General features: G+C 41.4%; 1 protein-coding gene across 15 annotated transcripts in view; it reads right to left on the bottom strand.

Moving 5' to 3' along the window:
• The window catches only part of CCDC180 (coiled-coil domain containing 180), a 29143-nt gene extending 15795 nt beyond the window's left edge, over positions 1–13348 (bottom strand). For 3 of the 15 annotated variants that reach the window (XM_083867615.1, XM_083867605.1, XM_083867604.1), the window contains exons 1-17: positions 12513–12678; positions 11175–11379; positions 10266–10348; positions 8977–9089; positions 8768–8896; positions 8512–8622; positions 7304–7399; positions 6893–7056; positions 6606–6725; positions 5837–5916; positions 5069–5157; positions 4478–4597; positions 3667–3840; positions 3034–3149; positions 1666–1792; positions 1027–1244; positions 315–490 (exon numbers count right to left, since the gene is read on the bottom strand). In XM_083867615.1, coding sequence (XP_083723741.1) covers positions 315–490; positions 1027–1244; positions 1666–1792; positions 3034–3149; positions 3667–3840; positions 4478–4597; positions 5069–5157; positions 5837–5916; positions 6606–6725; positions 6893–7056; positions 7304–7399; positions 8512–8622; positions 8768–8896; positions 8977–9089; positions 10266–10348; positions 11175–11254 — 1996 coding nt within the window. In that variant the 5' untranslated portion in view covers positions 11255–11379; positions 12513–12678. Of the gene's footprint in view, positions 1–314; positions 491–1026; positions 1245–1665; positions 1793–3033; positions 3150–3666; positions 3841–4477; positions 4598–5068; positions 5158–5836; positions 5917–6605; positions 6726–6892; positions 7057–7303; positions 7400–8511; positions 8623–8767; positions 8897–8976; positions 9090–10265; positions 10349–11174; positions 11380–12512; positions 12680–12877; positions 13255–13335 lie in introns of those variants that run through there. The other 12 variants (XM_083867611.1, XM_083867613.1, XM_083867618.1 and 9 more) reach the window with 12 other exon arrangements.
• Between the last annotated feature and the right edge of the window lie 490 nt (positions 13349–13838).

The following is a 13838-nucleotide window of genomic DNA, read 5'->3' as shown; positions in this document are numbered from 1 at the left end:
TGCTTAAATAATTTCAAGGTGGATGAGAATTCACAAACATTGACAACAGAATGTTCAACATCTTCTACAACCCAGTTGTTAATCAAGACATTGCTATCTGTTTTTCAAAAAATAACAGCCCAAACAGAAAGAAACATCATTTAAAAAATATGAGAATAACATAATATACTGGGAATTCATAGACAGTCAACTGCTTTCTATTGTCTTCTACTACTGAGTCAACTAATGCTGAAGCAGATTTTGGCCCACTTAGGAGCATCTCTAAACAAAGACATGAAGGAATAATTTCTCAGAATACAGAAAAAGGTCAACACCAGCTTGAGCATTGTAGATTTTTGTCTGTATCTCCTCTTGCTTTTGTTGATGCAACTGAAGATGCAGCAGAGGGATTGAATTCAGCTCCTCTTTCTTGGCAGCTACAAAGACATAGGAGTTGGACAAGGATTCTGCAAACCATTCCTCCAAGTGTTTAGAAAAGCAGAGGTGAATCCTATGATTGCAAAAGAAATATTACAGTAAGGAATAGCAAATAACTAAGAATTTATTGAATATATTATTTCTAAGAATTCAACTTCTGGCTATAGGAAGGTATGGTTTCAGTACCATTTGCTGAATTACTGGTAGAGTTTTTGAGCTAGCTGCATACTACTGAGTACCAGGCATTTTACCTCCATGGTTTTGCAGGGAATTTGGGCAAATTGCTTGTTTTTCTGTAATATGTTTTCTCACTAAATAATTTTCATAAAAGATGGATGTTCTGTAAAGGTAAATGTTTTTGTGGTACTTTGACAGTCATGGATACAAAGCAATATAAACATTTTCTCACATTTGTATCAATTTAAAAATGGAATAACATAATAATTGCATGATCATAATTTTATAATTAAGTATCTAACTATATAAATATCTAATTATATAACAGTAATTAGATAACTTTTGCCTCTGTAGTATAATGTTTCTTCTAAACAGCTGAATTTTGTCAATTACATAAGGAGAAAGAAAGAACAGAAATTGTTTTTTACTCACCTTTCTTTCAGCTGGAGAAACATGGCTTCTGTGAGAAGTACATGTTTCAGGTACACAGGAAGTGATTCTTCTTTTTCATATTTTGTAAAGTAACTCTCTGTAATGTCAGTCTTTTCTGCCTCTTCGACTCCAAGCCCAGTGGAAGTGTTTCCACTATCGGTGGGAAGAGCCTCTGTGGCAACTTCAGCACTTTCTGCCTCACTGCTCTCGGAGACTGACTGGGAAATGGTTGGAAATTATCACATTATTTTCATTATTTTAAAGGTGTCAGCAAAGAACCAACAGTGCCCCAGCTAGTTTAAGAGTCATAAGGATATTTAGAATAATGTTCTTATTCTCACTTTGGGCATTTACACAGTGCTAGAAATATTTATATATTTATATGCTTATATTTTTATATATGGCAGCAAGCTGTTCAAAAGGCAAATGAATTTGCTAAAATGCCATTTGTAACAAGAAAAAAGTTTCAAGTGCAGGACTGAGAAATGTTTCCCTCTGCTATCTCTACCAAAAGCACTTTATTCAATGGCTGAAACAATACTTTATATAATCTGAATTTTAAAGCTAATGTAAATTTTCTCTGAAGTGAAAAGTTAATATACCAGTAAGATTTTAAACCAGAAGAAATTTTCTTTTTACCTGTTTGAAGATTTCCTTCACACTAAAATGCTGGCTGATGGACATACTACAAGAAATCAATTCCCACAAAATAGCTTTTGGGTAAGCCATTACTTCATTCATTACAATTTGCTTCAGTGTCTCATTCCTGTCAAATTTAAGGTCACTGTTTAAGAGACTCAAGTATGTATAGAAATAAAATTAAGTATTATTACAGTGCCTTTAAATCTAACTTTCTGATCAATCTCATAATAGCTTTAGCCTAAATATTGCCATTGATGTGTTTATACTGAATACAATCACATCCTGGCTTGTTAAAGATTAGTTCATTACAACTAAATAAATGCACAAAAGTTAAGAAAAATTTACAATAAAGCCTTTAATATCCTTCCTTTTGGTTGGGAAACCATTCAAACACTGCTTATATAAGAGAGGTCAAATTACTGTCCTCCATGCTAGTTCTGCACTGTGCTCAGCTGTGACTGAGCCTTTCTGGTTTATTTTCCTTTCACTTGAAAATAAAGCTGAGTCTTGATTCAAGAAAAATCCATGTTCACACTTGCTTTAATTTGCATTTACGTTTGTCTCCTAAACAAAGATAATTATGGGGAATTCATACATGTATTCAGATAGGTTACACTCTATTTCTGCAAGCTGGCATTGTATTTCCACTTGGTCTGTTACCTCTGGCTTTTTTTTAACTGCTCAAATGATTAGTAAGAGCACCAAACCCACAGCTCTAACCACAACCCCACTGTGAGGTGTGTGACTCTGCCCCTCAGGTCCATATAACTCTTCTAATGTGCCTCTGATCCAACGGGCAGGAAGGGAGTGACTCTCCTGGGTGTGAGAATAGAGCTGCTCCCTCTCAGGCTTCACACCTGCTGTTAAGATCTTCAGCAAGGAGAACAATATTATACCAAACAATATGTGGTTTTTAAAGTTGCAAATGCCTAATGACGAGAAGGATGACAGAGAGCTTACCAAAATAAATACTTGGGCTATCTTAAAGATCTTAGTCCTTGCAACTTGGAATGAGATCAAATCTGTGAGTGCAGAGGTGATGGTGCAGACCAATTCTGATCCTGTGATTCAAGAATCTGAACTACTACTTTTACTTTCTGAATAAGGCATGGGCATGGTGGCATGCATAGCAATATTGATGTGGTATGGGTTTTCAATGACAGCAGTCTTCCTTTGTCCCATTCCTAAACTGCGGGTATTATTTGCCTTAGTCTTGTTCCATATGTACATTATTTTATATTCTTACATGAAGTAAAAAAACAGTATTTTTCCATACCTTCACACAACAGCATAAACAAGGCCTGAGTAGTACAACTCATGTTAAAATATGCTTTACTTTTTAAGTTTACAATGCAAAATTCATACCTAGTTCTAATTTGATCTAAAGAAGAAAGGGCATTCTCCGAATATGCCTTCAGCTTTTCTTCACAGCTGGCCATTTTCATTTTTTCCAAAATTGTATGCAGATCACCTTTCATCATCTAAGACCACATAAAAAAGCTAGTAAAAATGCTTTAGTGTACACTAAAATCTCCATAACTATTTAGGAATCAGTAGGTTAATTATATACATATATTCTACACCAAGAAGGGAAGCTACCTTAGCAAAACTCATCACCTATGAAGATCTTCCTAGATAATGAACACCTCTGACATTGCCACCCCAAGCTGGCTGTTGGAACTATGCGAACTTGGCATCCAACTAGACCCTATTACCTGCACAAGATCTCATAATAATAACTTGCAGCCACTTCATACAGAAAGCAGCTCTGATCTTTATGACTGTTGCCATATCAAGAGTGAGACAGGACTGTCCATTCAGTGTGAATCAAGCAGTTAGCAAAAATGCACTTGACAGAATGAAACCAAAAAGTAGGAATTCCAATATAAAAGTCAGATATTATGTTTTTAATTTTACAGCAGCTATATTGAATTCCAGAGGGTTCGTTGCTTTAAGAAGTCCTTCCTTTATACCACATCCTTGTTTTTATGTTTATACCTGTATTCTGTTATCCTGTTCCCATCTGAATTTATCTACTTTCTTCTGGAGTACATCTTGCTGCTGGGACAGCTGGAGTTGATGGACATCCCATAGACCCACGGCCTCCTGGAAATAGCTGTAAAAACCCTGACAGTGCTCCTCATTCCACTGAGCCATCTCCTTAAAATCACTCTGAAGAAAAACATTCAAGTGAACAAGTTATTTTTAAACTGTTGGAAGGTGAAATGAATGAATAAGAGGATATGTAACATGATAAAAGGCTGCCTGGAATTACACAGCTGGTATTCAACATGGTGACTTCTATCTGGAGAGTAAAAAAAAATAATAATCCAAGTAAACTGGGTAAGAATGTGGATTTTTATTCTACAAGCTGAGAGTATCAAAACTTGTGTTTATTCTGGCATTGTAAAGCACTGAAACACATTCTACAATTTATCACTTTAGGAACAACTACCCAGTCATCTTTATGTATAGAATCACAAAAGATCAGATTGGAAGACATTTGAGAGATCATCTAAATCTCTTTCTCTGCCTTTAGGCAGACTGGGCCATATGTCATGCATCTCTATCATATGTATTTCAGATATAAATTATAATAAAAATACAAAATATTTATATTACAAATAATAAACACAATAATTATGAACTCTTCCACACCAAACTCTGTTTCTTTGTAGTGTTTAGTCACACCATGAATCTCTTTCTAATGTGACCTCAATAGCCTACAATGCAGAAGGCACTGCCGGTGGGAGTGCAGGAAGAACAGATTAATCCCAAGGAGTGATAAAAATAAATGTAATAAACATACATCCATCTGCTCCAGTTCTTCTTCAAACCTATGTTTTAGTTCCTCAGTCATCTGAAGCATGTTGGAATGCACAACTTCAACATCTTCTACTGTGCAAATGTTCATATCCAACAGGGTCATCTAAATGAAAGAAGTAGCAAATTATTGACATGCATATAACAAATCCTGCCTGGCTTTCAGAGAGCATGGCTAAACTTAGTGTTTCTTTTCTTGTGATGGACAGAGAAAGATTCAGCCTCCCAGATCCCACATTCTGGTAGTAAACAATACAATTCCATTGGATACAAAGGGAAAAATTGAGGCAGACAGGTGGAATTTCTTTGCCAAGATAAGAGAGATTTAGCACAAAGGCTGATGGTCCTTGCATCCTCCACATAAACACAGGACACCACCCCCTTCATTACTGGCATTTGTTACAGCTTTTACACATTTAAAGTACAGATACCAAGTCCTGCTGTGAAACCAAATGGATGGTTACCTTTTGAACAGAGTAAGACAGAGGTTAAAAATGACTTTTTCTTGTTATCTGACACATTTTACTGTAATGACACACTGTACCATGGCTACCACACCCAAAGCTGTGACACTCACCTTGCAGGTCTGCACTTTTTCCTGACATTTGCTCTGGACCATCTCATACTGGACACGCATTTTCTCCATACACTCCACGTTATGGGTGTCTGAATGATATGTAACAGACCACAGTCAGAATTCCCATATTTCAGTGTGAAATGGAAACATGACAGAGGCCCTGTGCTGGATCTCAGCACAGGGAACAGACCCCAGCAGTGCTGCACACCTGTGTGACACTACCAACCAATCAAAGAAGACATTTTAATACACAGCTGTTTATAATTATGCTTAAAAGTAGCAAGTTATTTAAATTGCTGCCAACTTCTTTGCTACCGCACAGGCTACAAACATCCCAACAGGATGTGCTCAGGAGCAAGAGAAGGCAGACAGAGGGAAGGCACACTACAGGACTAAGAGAAAGGAAGTATCTCCAATACTTCCCCTCTTCTTCTCCAAGAGTTAAAAAGGAGTATTTTTGTATAATTGAGAACTGATCCACGTCAAAATTGACCTTCTATTTCTCCCAGATTAATTCTAACCAAGCCAGTTCCTGCTAGACCTCACCATGCACAAGCACTGGCCAAAGGAAAGTACAAAGGACAGTGATGTTACAGGCAGCTCCTTTGGGTCTTACTGCCAGCTCAAAGCAGCTGAGAAGGCATGTGGGAATCCATGGAACAAAGAATAGAGCACACATGCACTTCCAAAGCAACTGCCTCATCGCTGCCCAGGAAAAAAGACAGTATTGCTTGAATTCCAGACTGTTTTTATGAGTTCCCAACTTACCTATACTTTTGTTTAAATTCTCCAGAGTTCTGTACCATTCATCTAGGTCAGATTTTGTATGTGTTGGAGGGAACACAGTGCTGTCAAAGTAGGAAACAAGAGTCAGGTATCTTAAAATACAAACCAGTCAGTACTTAAAATATAAAATTATGAACCAGAGTATCCATTCTATGCTTTATTTTATTTACAGCCATTGTAGCAATGAAAATAAACCAGAGACTGTTGTTGTTCAAGGCCAACTGTTTACTGCCTGATAAGGAACTAACTGTAATCTACCTCGTTCCTACATCCACTGTAAAAAACCTCCCTGTAAATATTGTAATGCATTGCACCCAAAAATGCTTCTTGTGTTCAGGATGGATAGTCAAACACAGCAGTGTTAGACTTCTACCTAGACTCTCCTCTTAATTTATGACACAAATAAAATCTCATAGAGAAAAAATGCCTTGACAAAAGCACCAACTTCTAGCTCTCCACCCACTTTTGTCTGCCCAGTTCTACCACGTTTCAAATGTCAGTAACATTTACTTTTGTGTTCCTGCATTTTTAGCCCTCGATCACCACCTATTCAGTGTAGCTGCTGCACTAAAAATCAAGAATACATTTCTTCCATTAAAAAGAGCTGGACAAAAATAGGTTTAGACCCTGCCTTACTGCTGAATTTAACAATCACACACCGACAGGAAGTAAAATGTATTTTTGTAGCCAAGTCCCTCATTAACTCCAGAAAGAACTGTTTTCCTTTATGCTGTACCCTCTTTTGCCATACCCAATGTGCTGCAAAACCCTCAGTCTCTGTTCACTAAGTACAATCTGCTCCTTTATCATATTTTCCATTTCTGTTTTTACAGCTGGGGGATTCTGTACTTCTTCACTTGCCATAAATTCTCTGCAGGATAGAAAAAAAATATGTATAGTGGAAACATTATACATGTGACATCATATGTGATATCTATAAAGAAAAAATTATAAAGTATTACTTTTATAGAAACCACAGATGAATACCAGTCACTTTGTGTTATTCATCGTCCAAAATAAGACTGCAAAATTTCTGACCTGAAACTCTGAACTACACAGATCTTTTGGATGAGCTTCCAGTCCTTGACCATCTCTTGCCATTTCAGTTGATGCAATTTGTCTTTCTCAAGCTCTGATTTCATTAGATTAAAGAGTAGCTTGGCAGTTGCCCTCTCATTACCCAGCAGTGCTCTGTTTATATTCTGTGTATTGAAAAATAAAACCAGGAATAGAAGCAGCATACGAGATGCAAAAACAAACAAAATAAAATTTGTGTCTTCTACAGAAAATGAGGGAAAAAGAGCACACAAATGATAATGAATACCCTGCAAAGTAGCAATCTCTTCTATATTTCAGTGATTGATAGGCAAGAAAAAAGACTTTCAGTTGGGAAAAAAAGGCATTCTAGGAATATTCAGACTGCTGTCTTGACCCAGGTAAAACATTTACCATGGCCTTATCATTAATGAGCTTGTGAACATCAGGTGCCAAGAAGAAGGAAATTTCCTCCAGTTTCACAGTATACTTGGTCAGTACCTCTGCTATCTGTGCAATTAAAGAATAAAGAAAAGCAACAACAATGAGAAGTATAATTCAAATATCAGTTTCCCAAGTTAAAAAACTACATGAACAAGACAATTTTTTTGCATTAAAATTCATTAAATCCATTAAAATGAATTAAAATTAACTGACATACAACTGACAAACAATAAATTGATATACAATAAATTGACACACAATAAATTGACACACAACTTGAGAAGTAAATTTCAATGTATTAATCATAATTACCTTAAAGACTGTTTTTTTCAGTAAGTCATAAAAATAATAACTAAAACATTCCACTTCGCTATTACTCAGCTGATTTCTCTTTAATATCTGTGATAGTTGAGGGCTCTGCAAACAGGCTGCAATATGAATTTTAAAATCAAACCAACTTCCTTCCAAATATCTGAAAGGAATCCACCAGTGCCTGTTTTAAGTGGCACAAAATTAAAGCAAATGTGTTAATCTCTGACATTTGTTGTAACTAATCCACAGAAAGGTTACTGATGATACTCTTGGACCTATTTATCATACCTGAATCACTAAGAGAGGAGAAAGTGGCACTGATAGAACAAACAGCTTTTCTTTGCCTACAAGGAGAGTGCAGCAAGCTCTTCATAGTCTATCCATTTTTTTATCCAAACATTTCCTATGATGTCCAATGACTTTTACAGGTTAGGCTGAAGACTACAAAGCTGCAACACATTTGCTACTGAAACCCAGCCAATCCAAACTAAAATCCAGCTAGGTCATGTCTGTGCTCCTTCTCAGCTGCAGAATAGCTATGTCCCCCCAAAAAATAACAGACCAGATGCAAGTTTGGCCTGCACAACCCTCCAGGGAAATAAAAGCAGCTCACATGTTCCTTGCACCTTTAGTACAGGTAATTGTGAAAGAAAAAAACACTTGCAAACCAGGGAAAAAAGTAGCTTCTCCTGATTAGGTGGGTGTAAAATGAGTGAATAGTTTATTGGCGAAAATAAAGCACCACGCAACAGAACTACTGGCAGACCTGTGACTCCTGTGGAAACAAGCTGCTCTTTGCTCTGCATCCAGCATTATATCAGCAAACAACAATCTTATACTTAAGTGACATTAAGACTGCAGCTCACTTTAATAGCTCGACTCCTTTCGATCTCCTTTAGGGATTCATCCACTGCCCTAATCCACTTCTTTCTCTTTGAGGATTGCTGGTGGATCATACTCCACAGTTCTTCCAAACACTGCAATGAAAATCTACTCTCAATCTCATTGAAAAGTGAATATATATATATATATAATTTTTCCCAATAATTTAGGACACCATAAGATGTTACACAGAGCAGGCACAAGTAACTGAAGTTGAGCCAATGCTCTGAACTGCCTTACCTCAAATGAGAAACCTTCCAAAGCCATGTCAGATGCCATCTTTTCAAACAAAAGTTCACTCTTTTCATCTGATTTCATCACTTTTCGCTGAAGGAATTCCTGAAGCACCAAAACAGAGGCTTCCATCTCCTAAAAGGGTAGGTCAGTGTGATCATTTGAATACTGAGCCCTGAGCACTCAAGACTGTGGATGAAAACCTCCTGCCTTACCCTGCCAATGCAGTCCAGCTCCTGCTGCATTTCGGTCACTGCTCGGTCGTGACGCTTTTGTCGCCTTTCTGCCAGGTGCTGCCATGTGCTGCTGCCTGCTTCCTCAGCAACTGCTAAGGGAGAAAGGAAGATTCTCTAGCCTGGAACTGCTGCTGCAGACCATGGGATGCATGAACAATAAATCCCTAAATCTACCCTGTGACGGCTGTAGTTTGTGCAGCTCTCGCAGTGTGCGACATCTTTCCACGGGAAGTGCAATCTTAGCAAATGCAGGTTAAAAATACTAGAGCGTGTTTTAAAATGTCCTAAATTCACTTCTGATTTTCAGAAGGATAATAGCATGGAACTGTCAATTAAGCTCAGGTATGATGTAAAAGAATGGCATCATTTCAGGAATGAGATCTGCCTACATCGGAACAGGAATTTATCATCTAAATGTAACCTGTGATTGACCAACAATTTCACAATTTTTTTTTTTTCCTATTAGAAGACTCTTCATCTTCAAAACTACCTACAAATCATCCCAAACGTGTCAGGCCATTTCTGAGCTTGATTTTTGTGGCAGGAGAAAGACTGCCAATGTGGGTGTAACCAAACTGTGCATTCTACTCCCCTCTACCTCATTTTGTGATTAACAGGATGCCCCAGGATACAAGCTGGGTGTTAAAATGAGGAGGCAAATCCTGCAAGGTGAGGTAGTGTTTATTTATCTTTACAATGACTCTGCTGAGGAAACAGCAGCACCACCCATCCACTGAGGGTCATCTCTGCTCATGGGCCATAATGAACTGAATATGCACTGGCAGAATGGGCAGCTGGAACAACTATCAAGGACTCCAAAAACATTCTACAACTCAAGGGATTACACCATTCCATTGTGAAGCTCCCTGCCCTGGGAGATGTACCACCTGGACCCCATAACTTAGGAAGTCTGGGGTCTTGGGACACCACCACCACTGGACATCAAGAGAAGAACCTGAACTTCCACAAGACCCCCACTCCTAACAGGACTGCAACCACCACAACCATCAGAGTGCCACAGGCTGTACTCTGACTCTGTGGTTTTAAACCAGATTTTCTGCATCATTGCATTTGCTGTAGTCTTTCTGTTAAATTGTAACTCCAGTTTGAAATCTCTCACAAGGCATTTGTGTGGGGCTCATTTCTCCTGCTAGTTTACATTCCAACCAGCAGAATTTTATACCTTGCTCAGCTAAACCCGTTATATGTACCATGTCTCCTGTGAATGCAAATTAAAATAGATGACATTAAGAGAAACCAGTTTTTACCAACTACATCAGGCAGGCCTCTGACTTTCTCAGCTGAACTTGAGTCTACATTTCCCCATGCCTCTGAAAAAGCTGTAGGTTGTCTGAAACAGAAAGGGAATAATTTGATTATTCAAATATTTGACTATTCAAAAGGCTTTGATTTATACTGAAAATGCACCAGAAGAGGGACTAACATATTAGTATAATTCACTTTTATTGGCAAAAAACTTAAAGTGAATGTAAGTATTATTCTAACTTTAAATAATACAATTCAAAGAATCAAAGTTGCTTCTTCTGAGACAAACTGAAGCCTGGGTAGATCCCAACTTCAAATCTATTAGAATGGCATTAAAGCAATACATGCTAGATTTAGTATGTATTAATTAGAAAGACATGTATAACAGCTATAAAAGGTAAAAAACATATGAACTCTTAAGGAGACATTAGCAAGAAATGTGGAAATAGCCTTTATCCGCCCAGTGCTTTTCCCAACACTGTGTTTCTCCTTGGGGTCAGTGAGAATCCCTGTATCATTATTCAGCAGCTGGCTCAGGGTAAAAAAAGATGGGATGCATTAACTTCATTCTTGTTCATCTTACTGCATCATCATGTAAGCCATTTACTTGGAAATACAGCCTAAAAAATATGTGTCAGACTGGGTATATATATAGATTGCTATGAACAAAGACAATTCCTTTTCAAAAGGAAAGCCATACAATATGCCTGCAAATATTGCAAATATTCATGTTAGCCTGCACTTCAACAGGCTCATTATACTAAATTTACATTTGACAGGGAAACAATCTATTACAGGTCCTTAGTGCTATGACCAAGAATTCAGGAGTTTCTAATTTCCAGTGAAAATCTGTCAATTTTATACCTTTAGTTATGAACATATAATTGGGGTTTTACATTTCTGTTCTCTACCTGCCTGACTGTGGCTTTTTTGTGAAGTCACTGGTGGGTGTTTGACCAACACATTTCTGCTGATCACACGGTAATGGCATGGCATAGTTAAAGTGCACTTTTTACTCTTCTTAGAGGACCTTGACTTCTTTCCTTCATCCAAAAGGTGGGCTAAGCGAGCCTTCAAAGAACCATTATCTCAACAATTAGAATTCCTTCAAACCTACTGAATGGAGAACAGTGACAAAACAATTAATAAAAAACAGTAGGGGAAAGACAGCAGATGAGAAAGGTAAAATAATGAACCCAACATGCCACATGCATAACCATTTTCATCTAAGGCAATTTTCAAAATGAGGAAAAAAAAAAAGGATCATCTTTTCCTCAGAGAGGAAAAGTGGAGTAACTGGACTGTGTTGCCTTGCTTACAGTTACCAGAAAAGTCACAGCAGAGTGAGAAATGCCTGAATCTGGCTAACCATGCCTCCAAATGTTTTACTGCTGTGTTATGATTCTGCCTTCAGTTAATATAACCTGATACACAATGTGTTCCCAAAGATGGGAACACATGTAGATGCATTGGAGAGCATATGCTGAAGATAACACATTTAGTTTTTACTAAAAAAAAAAAAAAAAAATGAAACCAGAAATGCTGACAGTGACCTGGGGTCATTTCAGCAGCTAGCAAACTGACTAACACAACCAACTCCTTTGGCTTTTACTCAATCCTTTTCTTTTTTTACTTGGGCCTTGAAGGTGTGTTTCCAGCCTTCCTCTCTGTGAAGGTGTCACACCTGTCCTGTTGAGAACACACGGCTCACCCAGCCCACTGCCCGGGCCTGCTTCCAGAAGAGCCGGCAACTACAGGCTAGGAGCCAAGAGGAGATAAAACACTTCACTTGGAAAAGGGCCTTCCTTGAATCACAGCATCCCAGAATGGTTTGGGCTGGAAGGGACCTTTAAAATAGATCATCTTCCAATGGGCAGGGACACCTTGCACTATCCCAGGTAGCTCCAAGCCCTGTCCTTGGACACTTCCAGGGATGGGGCAGCCACAGCCTTTCCAAGCAATCTGCCAGGGCCTCAGCACCCACACAGGGAAGAATTCCTCTCCAATACCCCATCCACCCTCTGGCAGTTTGAAGCCATTCCCCCTCGTCCTGCCACTCCTGTCCCTTTTCCGGAGTCCCTCTCCAGCTCTCCTGGAGCCGCTGTAGGCGCTGCAAGGGCTCCAAGGTCTCCCCGGAGCCTTCTCCAAGACTGAACACCCCCAGCTCTCCCAGCCTGTCCTAGAGCAGAGGAGCTCCAGCCTTCAAAGCCGCTTCCCGGAGACTCTTGACGGTGGAACTCCACGCCTACCGCTCGCCTTCCAGACCGCCGGGGGTCACTCCTGGGGTCTCTCCCGGCCCCAGCAGGGCCTCACCGGGCCCGCCCGCGCCGGTAACCGCGCGTGCCGCTGTCCGGGCAACGGGGGCGGAGCCGGGCCCAGACACAGCGCCCCCCGCCGGCCCGCCCGGGCAGCTCAGCCAGCTCATCCCGGCCGGGCAGCTCGTCCCGGCCGGGCAGCTCATCCCGGCCGGGCAGCTCATCCCGGCCGGGCAGCTCATCCCGGCCAGCTCATCTCGGCCGGCCCGGCCCGACCCGCCCATCCCGACCGGCTGGCTCATCCCGACCGGGCAGCTCATCCCGACCAGTCACCTCATCCCGACCGGCCCATCCCGTACCAGAGCTCCGGAATCAGGGATCACAGCCCCAGATTTGTGCTCGTCTCTCCACAAGGCAGGCCAGACTTCCCACGCCCGGAGCTTCCAGCTCAGCATGGGAACGAGAACACACCTGTGCGTGGGCGAAGAAACCTCTGAGCTCTCCCCCATCCGTGGTCACTCAATGCCCTGAACTGTTGCCATTCCCGAGACCAGACTGACGCTTATCTTGCCTTGCGGCTTAGAAATGCCATCGTTCTGGTCTGCAGGTAAAGGCGCAGAAATTGGAAAAATAAATACATTTTGTCTGGATTTCAGCCGGTTTCTTTCTTAAATTGCTTGCGAGAGAGCCAAGACAGCAGCCCTCTGCCGTGTCCCGCCCGCAGCGGATCCCGGCTCCAGGGCCGCTCCCGGCGGGGCATGTGACACGGGCTCTGACGGGAAAGACCAGCACACGCTGGCCCGGCCCGGCCCCGCACCAAGGATTCTGGGGGCCCCTCCACCGACGTCCCCGGCTCCGGCTGCCGGCATTCCCACGGGACAGCTTTCCTCACGGACACGCGGACAGGCCGCTCCTCGTTCCGGGCGTTTGCGCTGTCCCGGGGCACACGGCCAGGAGATGCTCGGCTTCCCCGAGCGGCTCAAGGCACTAGCACGCCCGCTGGGTGGTCTCCTCAAAACCGCCGAAGGGCGCGGGCACCCCAACCCCGGCCGGGTTCGCCTCCTGTTCGCCAGACTCCGACCACCACTAGCCCCGAGCAGCGCCCGAGCCCGCCCGGTGAGGCGCCACCGCCACCACCACACCCCGCTCGGCCGCGCTCGGCGCCACTCGGTGTCACTCGGTGTCAGTCGGCGTCACTCGGATCCGCTCGGTGTCAGTCGGTGTCACTCGGATCCGCTCGGCGTCACTCGGTGTCAGTCGGTGTCACTCGGATCCGCTCGGCGTCACTCGGCGTCACTCGGATCCGCTCGGCGTCACTCG

This window comes from Zosterops lateralis (assembly GCF_965231275.1).
Source record: "Zosterops lateralis genome assembly, chromosome: 9".
Classification (NCBI taxonomy): domain Eukaryota; kingdom Metazoa; phylum Chordata; class Aves; order Passeriformes; family Zosteropidae; genus Zosterops; species Zosterops lateralis.
Note: the sequence above shows the minus strand (reverse complement) of the source record. Positions and strands in the feature narration are given on the sequence as shown.